Source organism: Gavialis gangeticus, unplaced genomic scaffold (assembly GCF_001723915.1).
Source record: "Gavialis gangeticus isolate Ggan-Ray unplaced genomic scaffold, GavGan_comp1, whole genome shotgun sequence".
Classification (NCBI taxonomy): Eukaryota; Metazoa; Chordata; order Crocodylia; family Gavialidae; genus Gavialis; species Gavialis gangeticus.
In genome coordinates, this window is record NW_017729032.1 from 201,061,351 (window position 1) to 201,082,084 (window position 20,734).

Here is a 20,734-nt window from a genome sequence, read left to right on the forward strand (position 1 = left end):
AGGGAGGGCCTAAAGCCAATGCATACCAGTGGCACAGCCAGTGTTTTCCCACTGTTGGGGAGGGCAGGGGGTAGCAATGGTTTCAAAAAGGAGTATATCTCTGCGTGTCCTCTAACATTTTGTTCCTGCTACTCATCACCTTTCCTGAGAGAGAGAGAATCTACTTCCTGGAATGCAAGTGCTTTGGTTGTGAGAGGGGAAACAGCCCGACAGCTTCCCTGAGTGATCAAACTAACAAGGTGTCACAAACTGAGCTCTCGTGCAGTGAGACTACCTCAGGTCTATTCCTCAAAGGAAATCCCTAAGCTGTACCACAGCCACTTACACCTGGGATTTTTCTTACCAAACTTTCTTCCCTTTCTCACAGTGCAAACACCGACTGCTTTGCACATTAAAAAAAGCTACATTCACTAGAGTTTTTAGAGTTGATTTTAATTTATCTAAGGGCGCTGCTCTGTTTAAAAATATATATACATGTATAGAGAATTATATATAATCAGATCCCAAATCAAACCAAAAATGTCTGGAGACCAAAAGGAAGATATTTGTAAGCCCCAGGGCCTTCACTCCGATCCAGTCAAAATCCCAGGTAACTGGGTCAGGGAAACGAGCCTTTTTGAACTAAAAGACGTTCAATGTTTCAGTTCATGTGTTTACTTTATGGCTGGAGAGTGTTTTAGGCCTTGACCCTATCAAGACTCAGGCATGCAAGTGAATTTCTGCCCTGCAAGTAATCCTGTTGGCTTTAGGAAGGACTACTCAGTGAAGAAAGTCAAGTCATGAATGTCACATGGCAGTATGAAAGAGGCTCCAGCGTGCACTTACTTTTGTACACATAGTCTTCTATACATACAAAATGCAGTTTTTATTTCAGTTCTAATGAACGTTAAAAAGAAAAATAAATATATAGTTTACAAAGCTGCTACAGGAATTGTCACAATCAGTATCTCCTGGCGAAAAGTAAAAGCACCCAGAGTTAGGACTACTAGCTTTTGCCTAGGCCAGTGATGCTTTTATCCAGCAGGCCAGATGGACAGTGCCTGATCCCTCTACAGGTCGAATCCAACTGGTGTACCCAATATGGAGACCGGGGCAGGTGTGGTGTGGGCTGCCATCCAGATGCACAGAGGTGAGCAGTCTGATCCTGATCCAGCCAGGTGGGAGAAGGAATCCAGCCCCCAGGGGTGGCATGACCTGGCCCCAACCCGGCTGGACAGAGGGAAGGGGATGTGGCCTAACCCCGCAGAAGGGGCATGGGTTGGCTCCAAACCAGTCAGGCAGGGGGAGAGGGCACAGCCCAGCCCCAACCCAGCCACATGGAGGGAAGGGAATTTGGGCTTGCCCTGATCTGGCCATGCAAGGGAAGGGTCGTTCATGGCCTGGTTCCAACCTGCCCCGTGGGGTTTGGGATTTTGGCAGCCGGGTGGGGTGGCAGCACTGCCGTTGCTGCACTGCCACCAAATTTCCCAACTGGTGGGGAGCCCCACGGACTGGATTTCAAGGCTCTGGAGGCCATATTTGTTCTACAGGCCAGAGGTTGAGCACCTCTGGTCTAGATCAGCGTTTTTCAACCTGTGGGTCATGACTCAAAAGTGGATCAGAATATATGAAAGGATCACAAACAAGACTTTAAAAACGGATTCTCCTTTAAAGGAGAAAACCATGGGAAACTGGCTTTTCCCTTGCAGGATGGCAGAGTCCCAGCCTCCTGCCCCACAAACAGGGGGGCTGGGGCCCGTGGGTTGGGAGTGAAGGGCACTGGGTCAGGACTGGCCATCAATGTTTACCAATGTGTCCTGGTACAAAAAAAAAATGTTGAGAACCACTGGTCTAGATTAATGGAAGTCTCTCCAGATTAATTTAGAAAGGTGGAAAAGGCCTCTACTGAAACAAATTCCCAGACTAAACCAAGTTTTTCAGGTGGCAGGCAGTCTTTGAAGCAGGACAGGCCTCTGCCAAGCACAACTGTTTCTCTCAAAGTTAAGGCAAACTTTATCACTCCACTCCGACAGCAAAATCAGTTGTCTCTCTCAACGATGGACCACTTCATTATGGTAATTCTCTGCAGAACTGAAGATTTAATTTGAGGAAAATGACTCCATGCTATCATATCCTCTTTCCCCCAACAACAAAACATAAACATGTCTCAAAACAGCAGAGCTGAAGAATTCAGCCATTACATTTTTTTTTTAAATAGAAACAGTGCCTGAGTAGAATGGGATTGTCTAACTGTGCTGAAAAGCTTCACACTCCAAAGACAGTTAGAATCCTTTCTGCAACCTATTCAAACACCCGTAAGAACATACCTACCATTATGTTCGTTATCATATAAAGAATTCCAAAACTTCCTTTTCAAACTAACCATCCTTAGCATAAACCACAAGTAAAAACAATACAACTCATTAAGCTCTCCATACATAGTATAGGAAATCAACATTTAACAGCTTATAACAACCTCCAGTACTGGGTTTTCAAATCTCTACAAAAATCTCACTATGAAAGAACAGGCCCTGAAAGGTGCTGTCTTGCTTTCAGACCCTCTTAGCTATAACAGCAGTGGAGGGTATGCAGCACCAGAGGTTCAAGTCTTTATCATACAAACCCTGTGTAACCAGAGTTGAACAGCTTCATTCTTCACAGCCACAGAAGAGCAGACAAAGAAAAGTATGACTTAGTGAAGACATGCAATAACTATCCCAAGTATACAAATGGGCAAGGTAGAAATCATTTGGGTTTTTTTGAGTATTTTTTCAGTGCACTAAGCTTATATGAACCAAAACTGCAAAGTCTTTGAGCCATGTGCACAAATACAAGATTTTTTAAAACAAATGAACAAACAAATACAAAAAGAAAGAATTGCAATTGCTGCATCTTAATTCAGAGTATTTAAAAGGAAGCTTGCCTCATATCCCAGACGAGCTGCCCTTTGCAGAAGAGTTTCCCCAGCATTCTTATTGACAATAAGCCTTCGCGCTTCAGGCGGCATGGGACGACTTGGGGTGGTCTCCTGAGGGGGGCTTGCAATCTGCAGCTGCGAGGGCTGAGAGACAGGTAATAATGAGGGAGTCTGCTGCAGGCGATCATACAGCTTCTGCTCATGTGATTTTGCTGGCGAGGAGTCACAGTCTGAAGTAGGCTCTGGTCGCTTTCTGAATTTTCTTGTTACCGTGACCTGTCAAAATAATTATTGGATTTTTTTCTCCCACTTTTAATAATACACCAATGGGAATACATTTTACCAGTTAAGAATTACATTTCTGTTCTCATTAGAAAAATCTACTACTTCTACTAATTGTACAACTCGTCAGTCTTTACAGCTACAGTAGGCAGACTAAGAACAGATTCAAAGCATGCAAATAGTAAAACAAGAGGAGTTTGAATTGAAATACTATTACAGCATGCTACTGTGTTAGTTTTAAGCAGGCTGGCTCTGCTGTACAACCTGTGATGTTAGTGGATGATTAAGTCTAAATAAAGATACCTTATCTTCAGCATTTTCAATATCTGTAGTGTCATCCCCTGTCAGGGATGACCTCCTTCTCCTCTCCTGTAGTGCCAAGTGTTTTGTTTTACACTGACGTTTCCCTGATGGCTTCTCACACTCGCTGTATTTCTGCAGCAGAGATGCAGCTTGGAAATCCTCCTCCTCTTCTGTGCACAGCCCATCTGTCTTCCGGCTCTCTTTAATTTTCTGCTGTTTGGCAACCAACCTCAAGGCTGGAGCGGAGCTTGGCTGAGTCTGCCTTTTGCTGTTTGCACTGGGAGAAGACAGGCCCTTCATGTGCGGAGACACCGGGAAGAGAGGCAAGCCTACATGGGAGGAAAGGCATCACACGTTGCATGGTGTGTTGAAAGGAAAACATATGGTTATCACCGAACACAAGCTCTTGCCCTGGTTAAGAGATTCACTGATTACATTTGCAAATCATTAATATTTTAAATATTCTATATTCAAAATTGTAAATAAGCTAGCTCACAATGCACTATGTTTAAAGTAGTTGTAATTGGTCTGATAAACTTGCTCCATGACATTTTCTGTTACTAGTGTGCCTAAGCTCTGCAGGGACTAAATAGTAAGTATCCTACTATACTGTGAAAATGATGCAACGCAACTTCTAGCATCAATGGGCAAAGCTGAGAGTCTCAACTGTAAATGTCCTGGCTTGGATGAATGTGAAAAACAAAATTTGTTTCCTTACCTGTAAACTGTCTTATCTGAATGGGAACTAACTTTTGCCTTTATGCTAGGAACTGCTGTTTTTTTCTGCCTTTTCCATGTTTAAGTGACAGGCCAGAGGTATGGATTTGGGAGGGGTGGAGGAAGAGCAGCAAGGAGGAATAATTAAGGTGAAGTTTCTTTCCAGGAGAGAACCAGCAGAATACCGAAAGGACTCTATGCTCAAAGATGACAATGAACAGAGAAAGCAACAGGTCCCTTTTTTACTGCTTTTGAATAATTGTAAGGAATTTAAAGAAGCATTTTTCAAAGAGGCTCTGTGTGACACTCTACAAAATATTTGTGCCCCTTGTGGAGTGAATAACTTTAGATGACTCTGATCTGCCTCGTAACACTGGCTGATTTAGCCCACCTACAGATAAAAATATTTTGATGCACTGTTCCTCCTTCTAGGCTTCCCATAGCATCCAGATTCCTCCATTGCTTTGTTCTAAGCAAGTACAATTTTACAGCCCTACTACATGTAAAATGTATAGCTGCTTTTCCAGGTATGCAAAAGCTTAGAAAAAAGTAAAGGTATGGAAGCTGACTAAGTGGAAGTCTGAATTTCCTTTTGGAACACAGTTGGGGCTGATTTCAGAACTGCCTTCTTGGGAGGTATGATGGGGTAGAGAGTGAAAGGGAAGGAGGGAGAGAGGAAACTGACAAAGAATGCACATAGACACACTAAAGTAAAAGCGCTGGATGGAACGGAGAAAAAATCTGCCAGACCAACAGCAAAAAGACAGAGGATGCCAAAACATCTTTTGAAGTTGTGAGGTAACCATGACCGAGGTTCCTTTGTTCCCAAGAACCTCAAAAGTATGTCTCTCTCAAATGATACTGCTTTTAGAAAAGGACAGATGTGGATGAAGCAACGTGGTGGAACTGGAATGGACAGGTTACCCTGCACCCAGCACAGAAACCTACCCTTGAAGAAATTTAATCTGGCAAGAAGTCCAGAATCTCTTTTGCAGGCAGCTTCAGGTGTTTGCCTTCCTTCCCTGCTCCCTTTCTCCCACCCCCAATAAATGTAGTATGTAAAAGACTTTCCGAATCTGTGAGGATGAAAGTTCCTGAGGGCAGCCATATTCCAGGAGACACATCTCAAACATGCGACTCATGGGTCAGATTTGGCTCACTTGATGCATTGGTGGCCCACATGACAAACGCATATTGTAAAGGGGCTACACTTTTATTTAAGTTTCTAGACTCCACATTGCAAAGGTCAAATAGTCAATAAATTTCTCCTTTTTTCAGGAGTTGGAATAAAGGAGGGAAGGTGGAATGGCTGCATATAAAAAACATAGCTAGAAAAGATGGCAGAAAAAGAGAGGCAGGCAGAAAGACAGCTGTTTTCCCCCCTCAGTGATGCTACATGAAACAATAGAACACTGAACAAACAAAAGTTTAACTACTTCTCTCAGGCTAAATGCTACCCTTAAATTTTATGCAAATCTCCTGTAGACATCACTGAGGAGATCCATTGTTGACCATCCTAAATCTATAATGCAGAACAGGGACTGAAGTTAAAAGTCCTTCATGAATAAGGTTTGAAGAGACTGACCATATCCAGAGCAGATGTGTGCACCAGACTGGGACAGCCAGGCGTGACTAGTTCTGAAATCTTGTCTGATCTGTATGACCAGACACTTGTTCAGCCTCTCTCCTCCTGCACCTAGCCTATAGCTGCTGAGTCAGTTAGCCTGTTGGTCTTACAGTGGATATGTGCAGCTCAGAGTTATTCCAAGTGCAGAAGAATCCTTCCAACTTCCCTGTTCAGGTTTTTGTTCTTGTTTTGCCTGGATAGCATCAGCTAACAGAACCATCATGGGGTTTTTTCAAGTCATGCAAGGACTTGGCTGAGTTCCCCAATCTAAGAGATCAGCACCAATCATCATGCAAGCTGCTACGAGGTCTAGGAAGGGCAGATCCTTGGAGGGACCACAGGGTGAGTATCCCCATGAAAAAGGAGCTGTCTCGTATCTAGAGGGATTGTCAGGCAATTAATATCCTGAGTCTGATAGATATCTACTGCCTGATCCCTGACACCCTAAAAGGAGCAGCAGGGGACCACTGTCAAAGGATCATTTGCCATAGACCACCACTGTGCCAAACAGCTGAACGCACCGATGTGCCAGGGAATTGCTTAAATAAAAGCTCGTATTTTGTCAAATTTCTCCTCTGGCAATACCGTGAAACTCGGGCGAATTCTTACTAGAAGCAATTTCCCCAGATTCAGCAAGTCCAGGGTCAGGTAACAAAGCTCTTCTGATCACTCTCTCTCAAAGTGTTCCTGGACCAGTGTGGTAGTACACATCTTATGAAACAGAGCCTTCATGAGCAAATCATGCAGGATAGGGAAGACCTAAATGCCCTGCCCAATTCCTGAGACAGCCATCAGAACTGTGAAGTCTCAAGTTGAGGATGACATGTTAACCTGCACGGTTTGTTCCCACTTGCAAAACACAGCTACTGCCACTATCAGGGGAACAGAGACACACTGTAGCAGAAAGATAAGTTTGCTTGAGTTCTGGGAAGCCTAAGAAAAGCTGAGTGAGTTTTCATGGACCAGAAGAAATCAGCTCTCCTACTTTATTTAAGTCCTATGTAGAAGAGACCTCTCTGGCTGATATTGGAAAAGAATACCCTACTCCTGGTGAACTGAGATTAAAATAAAAAGAAAGGGGGGCAAGGATTTGAGCATAAATGTGTCAGTAGGGAGGGAAGTAGTAGTTGCAGCAAAATAAATGGCAAACTCTTGAGTGTCCCTTCCTAATGAACAGCTGGGTCTATTTTAGTTGGAGATTACGTGCTGTTAAGAGGCTTTTCCCAAGAAAACCAAGAGTTCTACACTGCCAAAGAAAGGATGGCTCTGTATTTGAACCTACAGACACACATTTCTTTGAGCCAAAGTACAAGAGAAAGGAGACAATACCACAGGAGGCACTGCAGAGGAGAGCTACCATCTTTGGACTGTTTGGGAACAACAACAAAAACAATCCACCACAAAGAATATCTAATTCAGAGGGCTCAAGACAGGCAATCCATTCCCCTTCACCCTCCAAAAAACTGAAGAGATGTCCTCAGAAAAGGAGGTTCGCCTGGGTTTTGGGGGTGAAAGGGAATGAAGGAAATATTCTTGTATAATCTTTAATCTACAAATCCTGCAAGAACAAAAAGGAGACCTTCAGCCTATCTGGTTATACGGACATGATGGGGCAGGGGAAATGTGGAATGGAGGATCTGCAACCAAAACAGCCTCATGGTTTGTGTTTGCAGGAAGCCAGACAGATAGAGAGCATGAAGCAGGTTCAGGGTCCAGTGAGGATCGTATCTGTACCTAGGACTGTGTGTGCAGAAGTACTCCCCACCCCAAGCGCTACTGAGGTATCAGATCACTTGGGATTTGAGAGCTAAAGCAGGGCTGGGAGGGAAGACCTCTTAGATGAAGGGTAAATGGTGGCAACAGGAGGTCAGCAAAGCATGGAAAGAATACCAGTGCCTGAATCCCTTCCTAGAGGACAGTGAAAACAGCTGGAGCTGTAAAGGTAAGGAAGATTCCACGCAGCCCATATGGCCTTCCGTCACTGGCTTAACTGACAAGCTGGTGGCTGGCATGGTGTAAAAAGCAGAAGAGAATAAGCCATACATGAGGGTAAATGAGGGAGAAGATGTCCCAAACCCTCAGAACAAAGTTACAGAAACTCAGGTTGTATGGAAGCAAAAGAGATTGCCAAAGTGTGTGGAGCAGAGCTCAGAAACAGGAGCAGTGGGTGAAGGGGGTAATGGGTAGAATCTGCCATTATAAAGAGGAGAGGGTACGGGAGGGATGGCGAGGAATCTGTTATTAGCCAAAGTGCTCCCCCCTCCACGAGCAAAACTGAAAGGTGGAGAGAGAAAGAAGAAAAAGTGGAAAATTTCCTGAGGGGCAGAGACCAAGGAAACCCTTGCATATATATGTTTGCACAGAGAAATGCCAGGGCAGAACACTGGGCCTGCCTGTTAGAAAAGCAGGCAGGTAAACTCCAACAACAACAAAGGGAACCCTCCTGGCTACTCCTAAGCCTTAGAAAAGGCAGAAAAGCACAGTAGTTCTAAGACAGATGGAGCAGTGGGCTCCCAGGATAGAGAACCAGATTTGTTGTTCTGCTCAGAAAGTTGTTTTTTAAACTACACCCTGAGGCACTAATAAGTTTAGCTGTACAAGTGGTAAGAACTCTTATATGGACTAACAAGCTGTCACTTTATTCTAAGTTATCAGAACACCAAAACACCTCTGCAGACACAAAACTTCAATGTTTGTATGTCTATTACAGGATGGTACATTATTTAAACCACAATAAAATTAAAAAGAAAAAAGAAAAAAAAAATACAACACACAAAAACCCCACAAAAATACACACAAACACACACACCAACACGCTCCCTTGTCTGCCAGATTTCAGCTACAATGACTTTTTATACTGGAGCTGTCAGTCCTTATATATATATTTATATATATATACACACATACATACATACATACATATATATGGACTTCTGTAAAAACTGTTGACAATTCCTTAACATTGGTGGCAGCATGCGTCACTATAAATGCTAAGTTAGCTGGTTTCCCTAATAGTCTCTGCATACCTTGTTCATTGTCACTTGTTTTGAGGGACTCTTCAGACCAACTTCTATTGCTTTTGACCTCTGACCTTTTCTTGGTGTGCCTTTCTTCTGTGCAGTCTTTGACCTTTGCAGTGGCCTCTGGCTGAACAGCCTCAGCTAAATCTTTCCTGCTTTGCCGGCCCAACTTGCCGGACGGGGATCTCTCTGGTGACACCTGCTGCTCCCATAGTTCCCTAAGATGCTGCAGGTGACGCTGCTTTTTGGGATGGAGCCCTGTTAATTCAATGCACACCTTCAGGTTGGTCACCTCATTACAACTGGGCTCTTCTAAGTGGTTAGAGGAATTGTTTGTCATTTCCCTCTCAGGCCAGTCATCTAATGGAAAAATAACTAAAAATTAATCAAAAAGCCCCCTCAACTTAAAACAAAAGCTACATTTCACTTTTGGGGCATATAGTCTCAGCTTTACCACCACACTATGCATTGTAAAGGTTTCTTATTAAGGGTTACATGCACTATAGTAACTTGCATTGCTATGTCTACAGTGTCCCATGACTAGTGCTTTATCCTTACATACCAAGATATTATTTTTAAGTGAAATGACAGTGCTCACATTGGTAACCATCAAGTTCATAAATGGAAACACTAATTAAGTCCTAGGGATGCTCCTTTCACAAGGCATTCCTTAAGAGAAACCAAAGCAAGCTGTCTACCTTTGGAGTTCTTTCTCTTTTTTGCCTTTGATACAGCTTCATCTTGCAGTTCATCCACAAAGTTTTCACCTGGGCTGCCATCATCCTGCACTTTCTCACCAGAGTGTCTACGCTTTCTCTCCAGATGGGGACATGCATGCTGACTGATATTTTCTGGTAATGGATCTTCTGCCTTTTCATATACGGAATGTCTCTCCAAATAACATTTCTCAATTTGAGAATCTTTTTCCTCTGAAGTTTCAAGAAAATGACCTTGGTTGTTTACGTCACTATTAAAATCACCTAAAAACAAAATAAATAAATATAGTTTAACAAATGCAGAAATCTATTGTGAACTAACATCTCCAAGAGCAGTGTCAACCTCTTATCACTTTATCATGATTGTGGTTTCTAAAACATATAGATAAAAAATTAATTTAGATTAACATTTTAAATTCACTTTGCTAGAATCAACCGTAAAACAAGTCATTTCATAAGTTAAGCACAAAATCAATATAGTGTTCAAATTTTCAGCATTCAAATTTTTAGCCAGCTTCTGAGCAGACACTTCACCATACAGATATCCAAAAAACCACCACAATATGCTTATGTTTTATTTACAAGAGAGAGACAGACAGACACCTTTAGGTATGAAAAGCCATTCTTTCTGAAAAGCAACCTTGACGTTTGATAAGTAGTAATTCAAGCTTCCTCTCTGCAGTGACTTTATAAAAATTAGTTTCTGCTGCTCTGATAATGTACAAGTCTTTCACTGACTTAGCATGGCAAACTGCCGAGTCTGATGACAAGAGTTCAATCCTGTTACTGCATGTCATTGGACATATGATTGGGGAACACAAACAAATACACGTTCTAGAAGTCATGCCAGTAGGAAAAATGCTCAGAATAACTGTGTAATTATAAAAAATTATGTGAATTTAAGGTTGTAGGCAGCCTTTGCATTTAAAGTACTCTGAGAGTCACTGTATGCCAAGCTACCTCTTACCTCAAGACTCTAGCTCCCCTTACCTGTGAAGTTTTCTGGCTATAGTGGCCACATAAATCTTTAGAAAATGCTAACTTGGGGAATAAAGGCCAAAGAAAAATACCTGTGCTGCCACCCCCTTGTCCCACAATGCCCCCAGTTCAAAGAGCATGCATTTCACTTTAAAAATATGCTTGAATTCAGTGACACACAAGCCATGTTTTGAATAAGGATAATTTCCAGAACTGGAGCCTAAATGATAACAAAAAACAGTCTTGTACAACTTAAAGTATGTTGTGCACAAGCATAACATTGTCAATCAACTTCCTTTTAAAATTCATTTATAAATATAACTTATTTTCCCCATATTTCTTATCCTTCCTAACTCTACTTTTTTTGGCCTTTCCAGTACTTAGGCAATTTCCTCTTTTCATTTTGCCCTCACCTCCCAACATTTCATATCCCTTTGACTTTATCATGCATTGCCTTCTTTTCCTGCTCCATCTCTCTATCTTAATTGCTCTCACATACACACATAAATACATGTATTTTCTACATATTGTAGCAGTTCCCTCCCTTCCCCAACCCTGTCCACCCCCATATGACCCCTTCCTTACACTTACTGCTGTCCTACTTATTCCTTTACATCAGGGGTGTCAAACTCATCTGGCCCTGAGCTCTGAACAAATGCAAAACCATCCCTGTGGGCCAAAACAGGCCCACAGACCCACCCCTTCCAGTCTGGGACCCAGCGGGAAGAGGTCCAGCATCCTGGGCACTTGGCTGTGGCTGTGGGAACAAGCCTCAGCATCAGGCTTCTTCCTGCAGTACTGCTGGGGCTCCAGCATCCTGGTTCTTGCCCAGGTCGTTATCAAGGCTACAAGCTGGCTGACTTGACCCACACGCCATGTTTGACACCTCTGCTTTACACCATCCTGCCTTGAAGTGTGAACCAGACCCCTCAACATCCAAGAACTAAATGAAGTGGCCCCACAATCCTTCTAGTTTCCAAAGAAGCAGCGGCATCATCCTAAACCAACCAAGACAGGCAAGTAGTGAGCAAAGCTGGCTCTTTAACTACTCCATGAGCTGACACTGTCTTCACTACATACTCCTGAATGTAAGCTGTCATTTTAAAAAAGCACTAGGCCTAATGGCTGCAAAGAAATTGTTCAAAATGCAAGACCAGATCTAAACCATAGCAGTGATATCTGCCGAAGTCTGTAGACAGCAGGAACTACACAGCATTTTGGCATGCTATTTAAGTAGATGCTGACTCCAGAGCCTAATGTAGGCATTTACATTATTTACTCCTTCACTCCTGTTCAAAGCATTCAGAGGACAATCCAACAAAGAAACGAGAAAAATTTTGTTACAGGCTGCACATATTGGTATCTTGAAGGGGCAGAGCTTGGAACAGTGTCACTGCTTACTTTCCACTTGGGTAAAAAAGGGTGGGGATGGGGAAACTGGTTTCCCTACAAGACTGCTATCTCTGGACTGCACTTAAGGGATTTATTCTTCATAGCCTGTAGTTCAACAGCTCTCAAATTTGGGGGGGAAGGGACCAACAGACGACTGTTAAGCCTCAAAATTTCTGACAAGTCACCAGGCACCATTACCATAAAGCTTTCAATTGGGCAGGAGGTCCCCGTGGTTGCCAGATATTTTATCGTAGTCTTGAAGACCACGACACAGACCACAATTTGGGTATCACTGCTCTAGTGAATAGGTGCGTGATAAAAGTTAGGGCCCCCACTGCTCAAGTAGCCTAACTAATGGAAGACCTGATTCCTCGTGTCCTAACCCAGAGCTTTCCAAACGTCACCAAGTACAAACCTCCTCAGCATTCATCTAGGTTCTCTCTACACAATGAATGGCTTCAGAACTTCCTGCAACTGCTTAGTTTTTTCCAGGTTGTAGCAAAGCTAAACTTTTCCAATGCTTGTCAGTTTTCCTGCTTTCCCAAAGCTTTCCATTACTAGCAGTGATAACTAAATAGCCTCTAGTTAGTCGTTGCTTCACTGGAAAAGTTTTAAGCAGCAGCAAAGGCACTGGAGCAGCCTACAGATTCCACAAGACAACACAGCATCATTTGACATAGTTTGCAAAGTTGCCCGCACAGTCAATTAAAAAAGAAAGGAAAAAAGATAGATGCTAAAGGCACATGCCCAAGAAAGCTTTGGCCAATCGATTCTAGGCCAATTGAACGTTCTGGCCCTGATCCTAAGTGTGAGTGACCATCTGTCTGTCTGGTTGGCATTTTATCCACTCATTTTTTAAACTGTAAACTGTAACTATGTGGTGCAATTCACCTAGTATACCAGCGGTTCTCAACCATGGTGCCTTGAGAGCCTTTCAAGGCTGCCATAGGGTATAGATAGCACAGTGTTATCATTGTTAGGCATGCAAATATGACTCATGAGATAGACCTAGAGATTTCAAATAGGAATCTATAGCATTAAAACCATTCTAACCTGTTGTGGGCTTTCTGAGTCTTTTGCAACAAAAGAATGGCTCTATTATTTTTCTGTAGTCAAAAAGTGAGTGAAAATTAAGAGCTGTCATTTTCCAACAGGTCCTTAAGTCTAAAATAGGGTTCCTTGAGTCTAAAAAGGTTGAAAACCACTGTAGTATACAAACACCAACATATATCTATAAAAAGGAAAGACTTAAATAATAAAGCAGATCCCTTGGTTTATTGTACAATCTGTCCTGACGAGTGGCCAAAATCAGAATGCATTTGTGAACACTGGACACACGTACATTTTGTGTAAACACAGCCCAAATATTTGCCCTATAAGCAACAACAGTGTTTGTATAATCACCCCATACAATAATCCATTTTCTTCTGCACAATTTAAAAGAAGCCAAACCAGTAGTGTTAAAGATCTAAAACTTCAAAAATGTCTGCACTAGATTTTAATTTATGTTTTTACTGGGACCTGCACACTCTCTTTCATTAAAAAAAAAAAACACATGATGGCTCTGTGTCTAATTCCCTTAACAGATCAGGTAAGAAAGCACTTCACCACATTTCCAGTGCTTAAATTCTTTAGGTTTTTGACCATACCAGAAGTTATGTATTGTGTTTCAGCCTGAAAGCCACTGTGTTGAGACAGTCTCCCTGTTCAGGTTCCTCTCTTGAATGAGAAAAGGTAGGCAACATCCCAATTATCTCCCAAAGACTCTTGTTAGGACCAGAAAGAGGCACTAGTCCTTGCATGGGCAGATCCAGGTTTTTGTAAATGGGACTGCAGGATCAGTGACCAGCACTACAAGGAGGACTGAACCTCCACTCCCAGCTCTCCCACCACCACTGGAAAGGGTGACTGCACTGTGGGAACTTGTTTTCCCCTAAAGTCCCCAAATCAGGTAAGAATCTCCCCAGCCTCCACTCCCAACCCCCTTTTCCTTCCCCTTTGCTCAGCAGCCCCTCCTCGCTCTTCCATTTCCCCCCTCTCTCACCTGCTACCACTGCCCCCAGCTGTCCCAGGAGAGAGAGTAGCAGGAGAGCTCTAGAGCCACTTCTACGCTGCTCCAGCCACAGCTGGACTCAGATGGGGACAGTGACAGCAGCAGTGAGTGGCAGCAGGTGGGTCTTCCATCCCTGACCCTGCTGCCAGGCTGGCAGAAGAAGGGGGGAGGGGGGTTTGGGCAGGGTGGGAGAACCTGTTTGCTGCCACTGCTGCTGCTGTCCCTACCAGAGCCCAGCTCCCCATGCAGCTTGGCTGGAGTGCGGCACAAGCAGCTCCCCCCAGCCCCACAGCAGCTGGGGAGGGTAGGAAGGAGAGAGGAGGGGACATGCCACTGAGCAGGAGGGAAAGAAAGAAGGGAGAATTCTTACCTGTTTAAAGGACTTAAAAAAATTCCCCAGCTCCCACAGCACCATCTCCGGATCTGCCCGAGTCCTTGTTGTGAGCATCCAGAGACAACACTGGGGGTGGTAGAAGAGAGTTACCTCCACCCCTCCTGTTATAAATGAACCAAAATGACTTTGAATTAACTCCATCATTTATTTTTTGTTTTGCAACAGGGTCTGCGAGAAACAGGCAGACCCCACTATGATGCCTTGTAAAAGTCAAGCATAAAAGGCACTTGCTTTAGTGTCATTATCGGTTCTTCATTTCATGTTGTTTTTCTAGAGAGAGGAGCAAATCAACTATCAATGCCAGTTCAGAAGTCAGGGGTTAACTGCCAGCACAAGTAGTGCCACTCACTTCTGTTGTCTCTGAGATTTGTCTGCCTCTGCCATCTCAAAAGCAGCAAACCAGTCACATTCTCATTTGGGTCTCACAGAATGTTAACAGTGAACATCCTACTGCTGGCAAGCTAAAAAAAAAAAGCTATCCTGTACCAAGCTACTTAGACTCAATAGATGCATGCTGCATATAACACCTATGACACCATCATATGTTATAACAAAGAGGGAGAGGAAATACTCATGCAGAAGTGTAAATATTTTGGGAAACATCCTGACTCTAGCCTGTTTGCAAACTGCTCAAAATACACTTCTCAATAATGTTACCACTGATTTCTAAAACAGAATGAAGATTTGCTCCTTGGCAAAGTTCTACCAGTGCCTACAAGAATAACAAATCCCCAGGACAAACTAGAAACAGAAGTGTGAATTGTCAAGCAGCCCGTGCATTGTCACCATGTTTAGCATGCACTTTACATCACACGATCATTATGATAGCTAACTGTGTCAAATGCTCATGTTTTATTTCTCCTCAGCACAATTGCAGTAGCTTCCCAGAACACAAACTTCCACGAACTCTCTTGCTGTTTCAGTGCTACATTCTATTCTGTCCTCAAACTGCTTGGAAGCAACCTGTGCCAGACAAAGGTTTCCCTAAGCCTTAAGGTCAGACACAGAAGTCAACCTGAAACGCCAAACACTGCAAAAGCCATCTCTCCCTTTTCCTGAAACCTGTTGTTAAACTCAGTCTAAACTCAGGTTTCTAATTCATGCTAATCCAGCAACCCAAACTACCTCTCACTATCCTGTAAAACTGGGAACTGTTAAAAAAATGGACATGGACTCCCTTTCATATAGTGTTTCTCCCTTTCACATAGTGTTTCTCCTTGAAGCAATGCCTCCAATGCACCGGTCCCCTTAGAAAGACAGATAAGTGATCATTTCTTCATTACTCTCTCTCCCTTGCATTGCCAACACAAACATGATCAGACAATCTCTCCCAGTCAGGGTGAACAGGAAATACATAGTACAGTTTTTAAACTGCAGCTCTCTCCCTAGCTAAAGTGGCAGCTAGAACCAGCTTTTCCTCTTCCCTTCAGCAACCTCTCCTTGCAGTCAATTATGCAAGATGCCTTTTAGCCTCCTCATATTAATGACTATCTGAACACTAAAACTAGTATTCATCATCAAAATCACAACAAGAATAGTACAATTTACCCAAGCCTCTTGTTAAAGCAGACTTCTGGCTATCTCATGAGGATTTCAGGGAATATAAACAGTTTTATTTTCTTCTCTTGATGTTTTTGCCAGGAGATTTTCCAATGTTCCTTCTGCTTAAGTCCACAAGATTTAAAATAATAAAGGGGTTTTTTTAATTCCTTTTTTTGCACTACGTGTCATAGCAAGGTAACAACAGGACAAGCCAAAAGGACAACAGAATGTTGACTGTTTTGATCTTTCATTACTCAGCATGCACACAAGCAAAAATCTGGAGAATTACCATGCAGTGTGCTGAAGGATATAGACACCTTGGAAAGAGACTGCAGATCAATTTTCACATCTGAATTTTACCATCCTAGCAAATATAAGCAGTTTACTTCCAACCAGAAAATTACCGTAACCTCTTCTTCACATCCTAATGTCCCAAGATCAAGTGCTTTTAGCTCAGTTTTTTTTCTGAATTAAGGATTTAAACATCAGTATCTCTCTACTGTTAAATTAAATAAACTGGTAATTATGCTCGTCTATCAAGATACTAAGTTTGTAGAATTTATTTAATCTTATACACTTCAGCATGATTTCAGCAGTGCTACAAAAGCAGTGGCTATTTACCAACATACTACCATCACATGACCTACACTGATGTGTCTCTCCATGCCAATTGCTTAAATCACTTGATCTCTGAACAATCCTATGACTCATGACATATACATCCCATACTTTATCATGTTTGTGCTATGGAAATGCTGCACAGAAGCATTGCCACAGCAACATTTACAAGTCACCTTAGCAACAAAGCAGCTTCGCTGCTGTGCTCATAATGCCCAGTGATTCCTAAACAAGATGGAAGAGCATTAAGGTACTTTTACTTTACCCTTCCTAGCCAAATAGTCTGACTATCTCTGTTTAATCATGTTCAAAACTTTCTGCAGAAAAGCACAAAGAGCATCAGAAACCCATAAGCCATTAGAGTAACTTCCCAGCAACTGTCTACTTTCTAAACGTTAAAGAAAAGTTTCAGCACTGTGAACACTTTATTAGATCATTTCAGGGTATTTTTGGAGGGAAAGGATTTACACATGTACCACCTGACTCAGAAGATGATAAATACCCCAGACAAGCCAGAAACAAAACATTTGGACTGTCAGATGACTGTCTTTCCCACTCTGCCATTTCTCTTTCATTGCAACTGTAGGAAGCAAGCTTTAGGAAGTGGAGTTTGACACCGGCACTAGATCCTACTACCCTACCCTGCAGTGTGTCCCACCATGTACCTGCACACTGACCCACTGACATGAATACAGCTCTACAGAGCCTTACCCTGTGTGCCCATAATGCAGGTTCAGGCTATTTGTTAGGCTTGTCTTCTTCAGATTCACATTAGCCAAGAAAACGTTCACAGAAGGGTTCCAAATTAACAATTTACCTACAAGCTGCTCATTAATCAATCTGGCTCATAAAATTTCCTGTTTGTAACTATATTGTTGCAACTGCATCCTTGTTGCTGTAATTTCACCTAAAAGTTTATGAACACTCTATAACACAAAACAGAACATCTTTTCAACATGAAGATCTAGCACCGGAAGAGGGTATGAACTATGGCTGTTTGATGTTTTATTTGATTTTAAAGCTTTCAGCATGAGAAGTCTGAAATTGGTGAAGACAATAACGGCAGTATATAGAACTTCTCCTGTGATTACTAGCTACAGCTCTCACCAGTGATAAAAAGCAGAGAACGGTACGCAGAGTTTATCGCCTCGACGTCAGTTATTTGGGAAGGGCGGTTTTGTCAGGGCTTCCAGCAGTTCAAGGCACACCAGAGTGCCAATACCACCATACTAGAAGCATTCAAAAAGTGTGAAGCTCAGCTTCCTGATTTATCAGCTGCTATCCCAAGGAACAAGAAGTGAAATGTGGTGGTAGAAAGTTCTACTGAGAACTGCGTCCATAAGTGCAAAAGCAGATGCAGTAAAGCCTGCCTGCGTGGGCGAAAGAGGCGCTCCCTTAATTATAAAAGAGCTACATTTTTTAAAGTTTATAGATTTAGTAATTTTAGCAAAACCATAAAATATTCTAATAACTGCTGGCTAATTAATGGACCACAAAAATGTATTGACAGAGGACCACAACACTCTGCCCACTCCCAACAATTCTTTATTAGTTCATCCAGTGGAGTCTCAAGAGCCAGAGCACTACTAAAATTATTAATTCAATGAAACAACAAATTGTAGGGCATAACAATTTTTCATTTTTTGCCATTTCAAAAGACTTTGTCCCTAGCGATTTGAAGATCATCCCTCCTACGCTAAATAAGCATCTGATGAATACCCATGTCTCTCCTTCCCTCACTCTCTGGACTACTACTGACTGTTGCCTGCAAACACCTCTCCCTCACACACACACAACTCTGGTTCCATGTACAGCTCACACTGGCTCCTGTCCTACTCCCTTGAACACTTAGGTGACCTACCCTTCCTACATGAGCAGCAGCTAGGTGGCAGAACCCAGCTGCTGCTGCTCTTTAAACTTTACAACACATTGAGGTTTCAGCACATGTTCAGACTTTGATAGAAGGCATCATAAGCACGCCATGCACTGCTAGGTACAGGTTGAATTGGGAGCTCAAGAAACCTGTAGCAACAGCTCCCAACACAATGGTTAACATGCTTATCACTAGACAGTAGGACACCACAGAATGAAAAGGCCTGTGCCCCCCAACCCCTGGAGATCTGGGGGCTGAGTTTCCAAAAGCTGAGCTTGTATGCCATTTTTACACTTTACCACGCTGAACAAATAAACCTTCACTTGTTATTTTGCCAAGCTAATTTTTGTTCACATATGATACTTTAGCAAGAGTAATACCACGCTAACTTGATTTCAGCGAACTGAGCAAGTACGATTGAGCATCACACACACACTGCTCAAAACAGACTAGGACAATAATTCACAGGTGCTAAATTCCTCGAATGAAATTTTCCCTCGTCATACTTATGAGTCTCCAACTAGGGAGAGGCACACTGACACAGAAAGTTACACACACGCTTCATGACAACCATTATTCTACAAACACATTTTCTCTTAGACTGCAACTTTCTGAGCATATTTTTTTTTTCTAGGATAGTAAGAAAAGGAACAAATTAACTACTTAACTTGTTGCACAGTGAAGAGCTTGGAAACTCACCCTGCCCTACCTTCAGCTTTAGAGACTGATGAAAGTTTGAAGGCTTGCCATAAGCTCAGAGGTTTTGCATATAGACATTAAAAAATTATTATGATTTGTCAAAACAGTGCTCTGTACTTTTGTAGGACACACAGTGACATATTCTGCCACTTCCTGGGAGGTCTTCAATCGTCAGCCCTGAAAGACCAACCAATTATACCCGCACAGCCTACATTTTCACAGCAAGGAGAACTTTTGGTGATCTGATACTTACTCATCCTGCCACAGCAGAAACTGCAGGCAATGAGACAGATACACGCTTCAAAACCTTGCAGGCACAGCTTTCCTAGATAAGCAGACTTGGTAGGTTATCCATTTGACCTCCTCTACCATCATCTGCTTGTGACTACTGCCACATATTGCCTGAAAGTTCTGTTATCGGAACTTCATTGTGGCAACAGTTTTTAAACAGAACTCAACAAGAAAACAATGGAAAGTTTCACTTTAAAAATGATGGTACAATCCAACTTAAGGTCTTTTGATTTTAACTAATAAGTAACAACTCCATCTCTCATAATAATAATAAAAAGAATTGCTCCAAGGTCAAGGAGTGTTGCGACCACCACCTATTTTTCCAGAAGCTACATCACTAGCAGACATCAGTAGCAGATACAGGGTACAACTTTCAAACAGCCACTCCCAGGCCAGAGAAAAATATGCACAGAGAATAGCAGATGTCAGAACTCTGTATATACAATGTGACTTTGGTTTACTGTTGTGTAAATTTGTATTAGCTACTGTTGTCACTATTAATCTATATACAACATTCTGCAGCAAATATTAAAATTATACTACTTTCCATGTGTAATGTAATTTTAGTACGAACTGCTGTGGTATACAAACACACACTTCAAAAAGCCATCTCAATTTGCTTACATCTATCATTGTCATTTTGGTCAGCAATGGTATCTTCCACAGTGACAGACTTTGGCTTCTTTTCATTATTTCCTTTCAAGTTTTCCCAGTCTGCCTGGCTGTATCTGCAGACCTCTGAGTCTTTGGTTGCTGTTTGGCCTTCTCTCTCTTTCATCTCCAACTCTGAGAAGCGCATCATTGCACGCTAGAAAGAGAATTGATATGAAAAAAAAGTTGCACAATAAAAGCTGCTTCATTTACCTTACCTTATATGAAAGTATTTCCAAAGAAAAAAAAATCTGCTCAAAACCATGGTTTGAGATAGAGATCTAATATAAAACTTTAAAATGCCTGGGGCTGTATAACAGTATAAAAACTTCTAGCATCTATATGCAAATAACCACACAATTCTTTCATATATATATATATATATATATATGCACATTATAAAAACATAGGGAAGCCGGGCTGCAACTTCCGAGGTCATCTCATCTAACTCGGAAGGTCATTTAATCCGACCCTGTCCAAGGCAGTATATATTATTACATACACAAGGCTAACAGGAATGAGGTTATTTTCTCCCAGGACCTGGGAACCAGTTAAATAACACCTCCCCCCCACCGGTAATAAAATTACTGTTTCAGGTTATAGCAAAGGGCTTCACCATGACGATGCAGCCAGCTCTGGGGGAAGGAGCGGCTGTTGTAACACGCCGCGACGTAAGCAAACG

General features: G+C 42.3%; 1 protein-coding gene across 8 annotated transcripts in view; it reads right to left on the minus strand.

Moving 5' to 3' along the window:
• BCOR (BCL6 corepressor) overlaps positions 1 to 20,734 on the minus strand; it is a 109,199-nt gene that overhangs the window by 17,211 nt on the left and 71,254 nt on the right. For 5 of the 8 annotated variants that reach the window (XM_019524460.1, XM_019524456.1, XM_019524459.1 and 2 more), the window contains 5 exons: positions 20,026 to 20,209; positions 9,544 to 9,825; positions 8,852 to 9,205; positions 3,482 to 3,810; positions 2,903 to 3,172 (listed from right to left, as the gene is read on the minus strand). In XM_019524460.1, coding sequence (XP_019380005.1) covers positions 2,903 to 3,172; positions 3,482 to 3,810; positions 8,852 to 9,205; positions 9,544 to 9,825; positions 20,026 to 20,209 — 1,419 coding nt within the window. The remainder of the gene's footprint in view (positions 1 to 2,902; positions 3,173 to 3,481; positions 3,811 to 8,851; positions 9,206 to 9,543; positions 9,826 to 20,025; positions 20,210 to 20,734) is intronic. The other 3 variants (XM_019524461.1, XM_019524462.1, XM_019524464.1) reach the window with 3 other exon arrangements.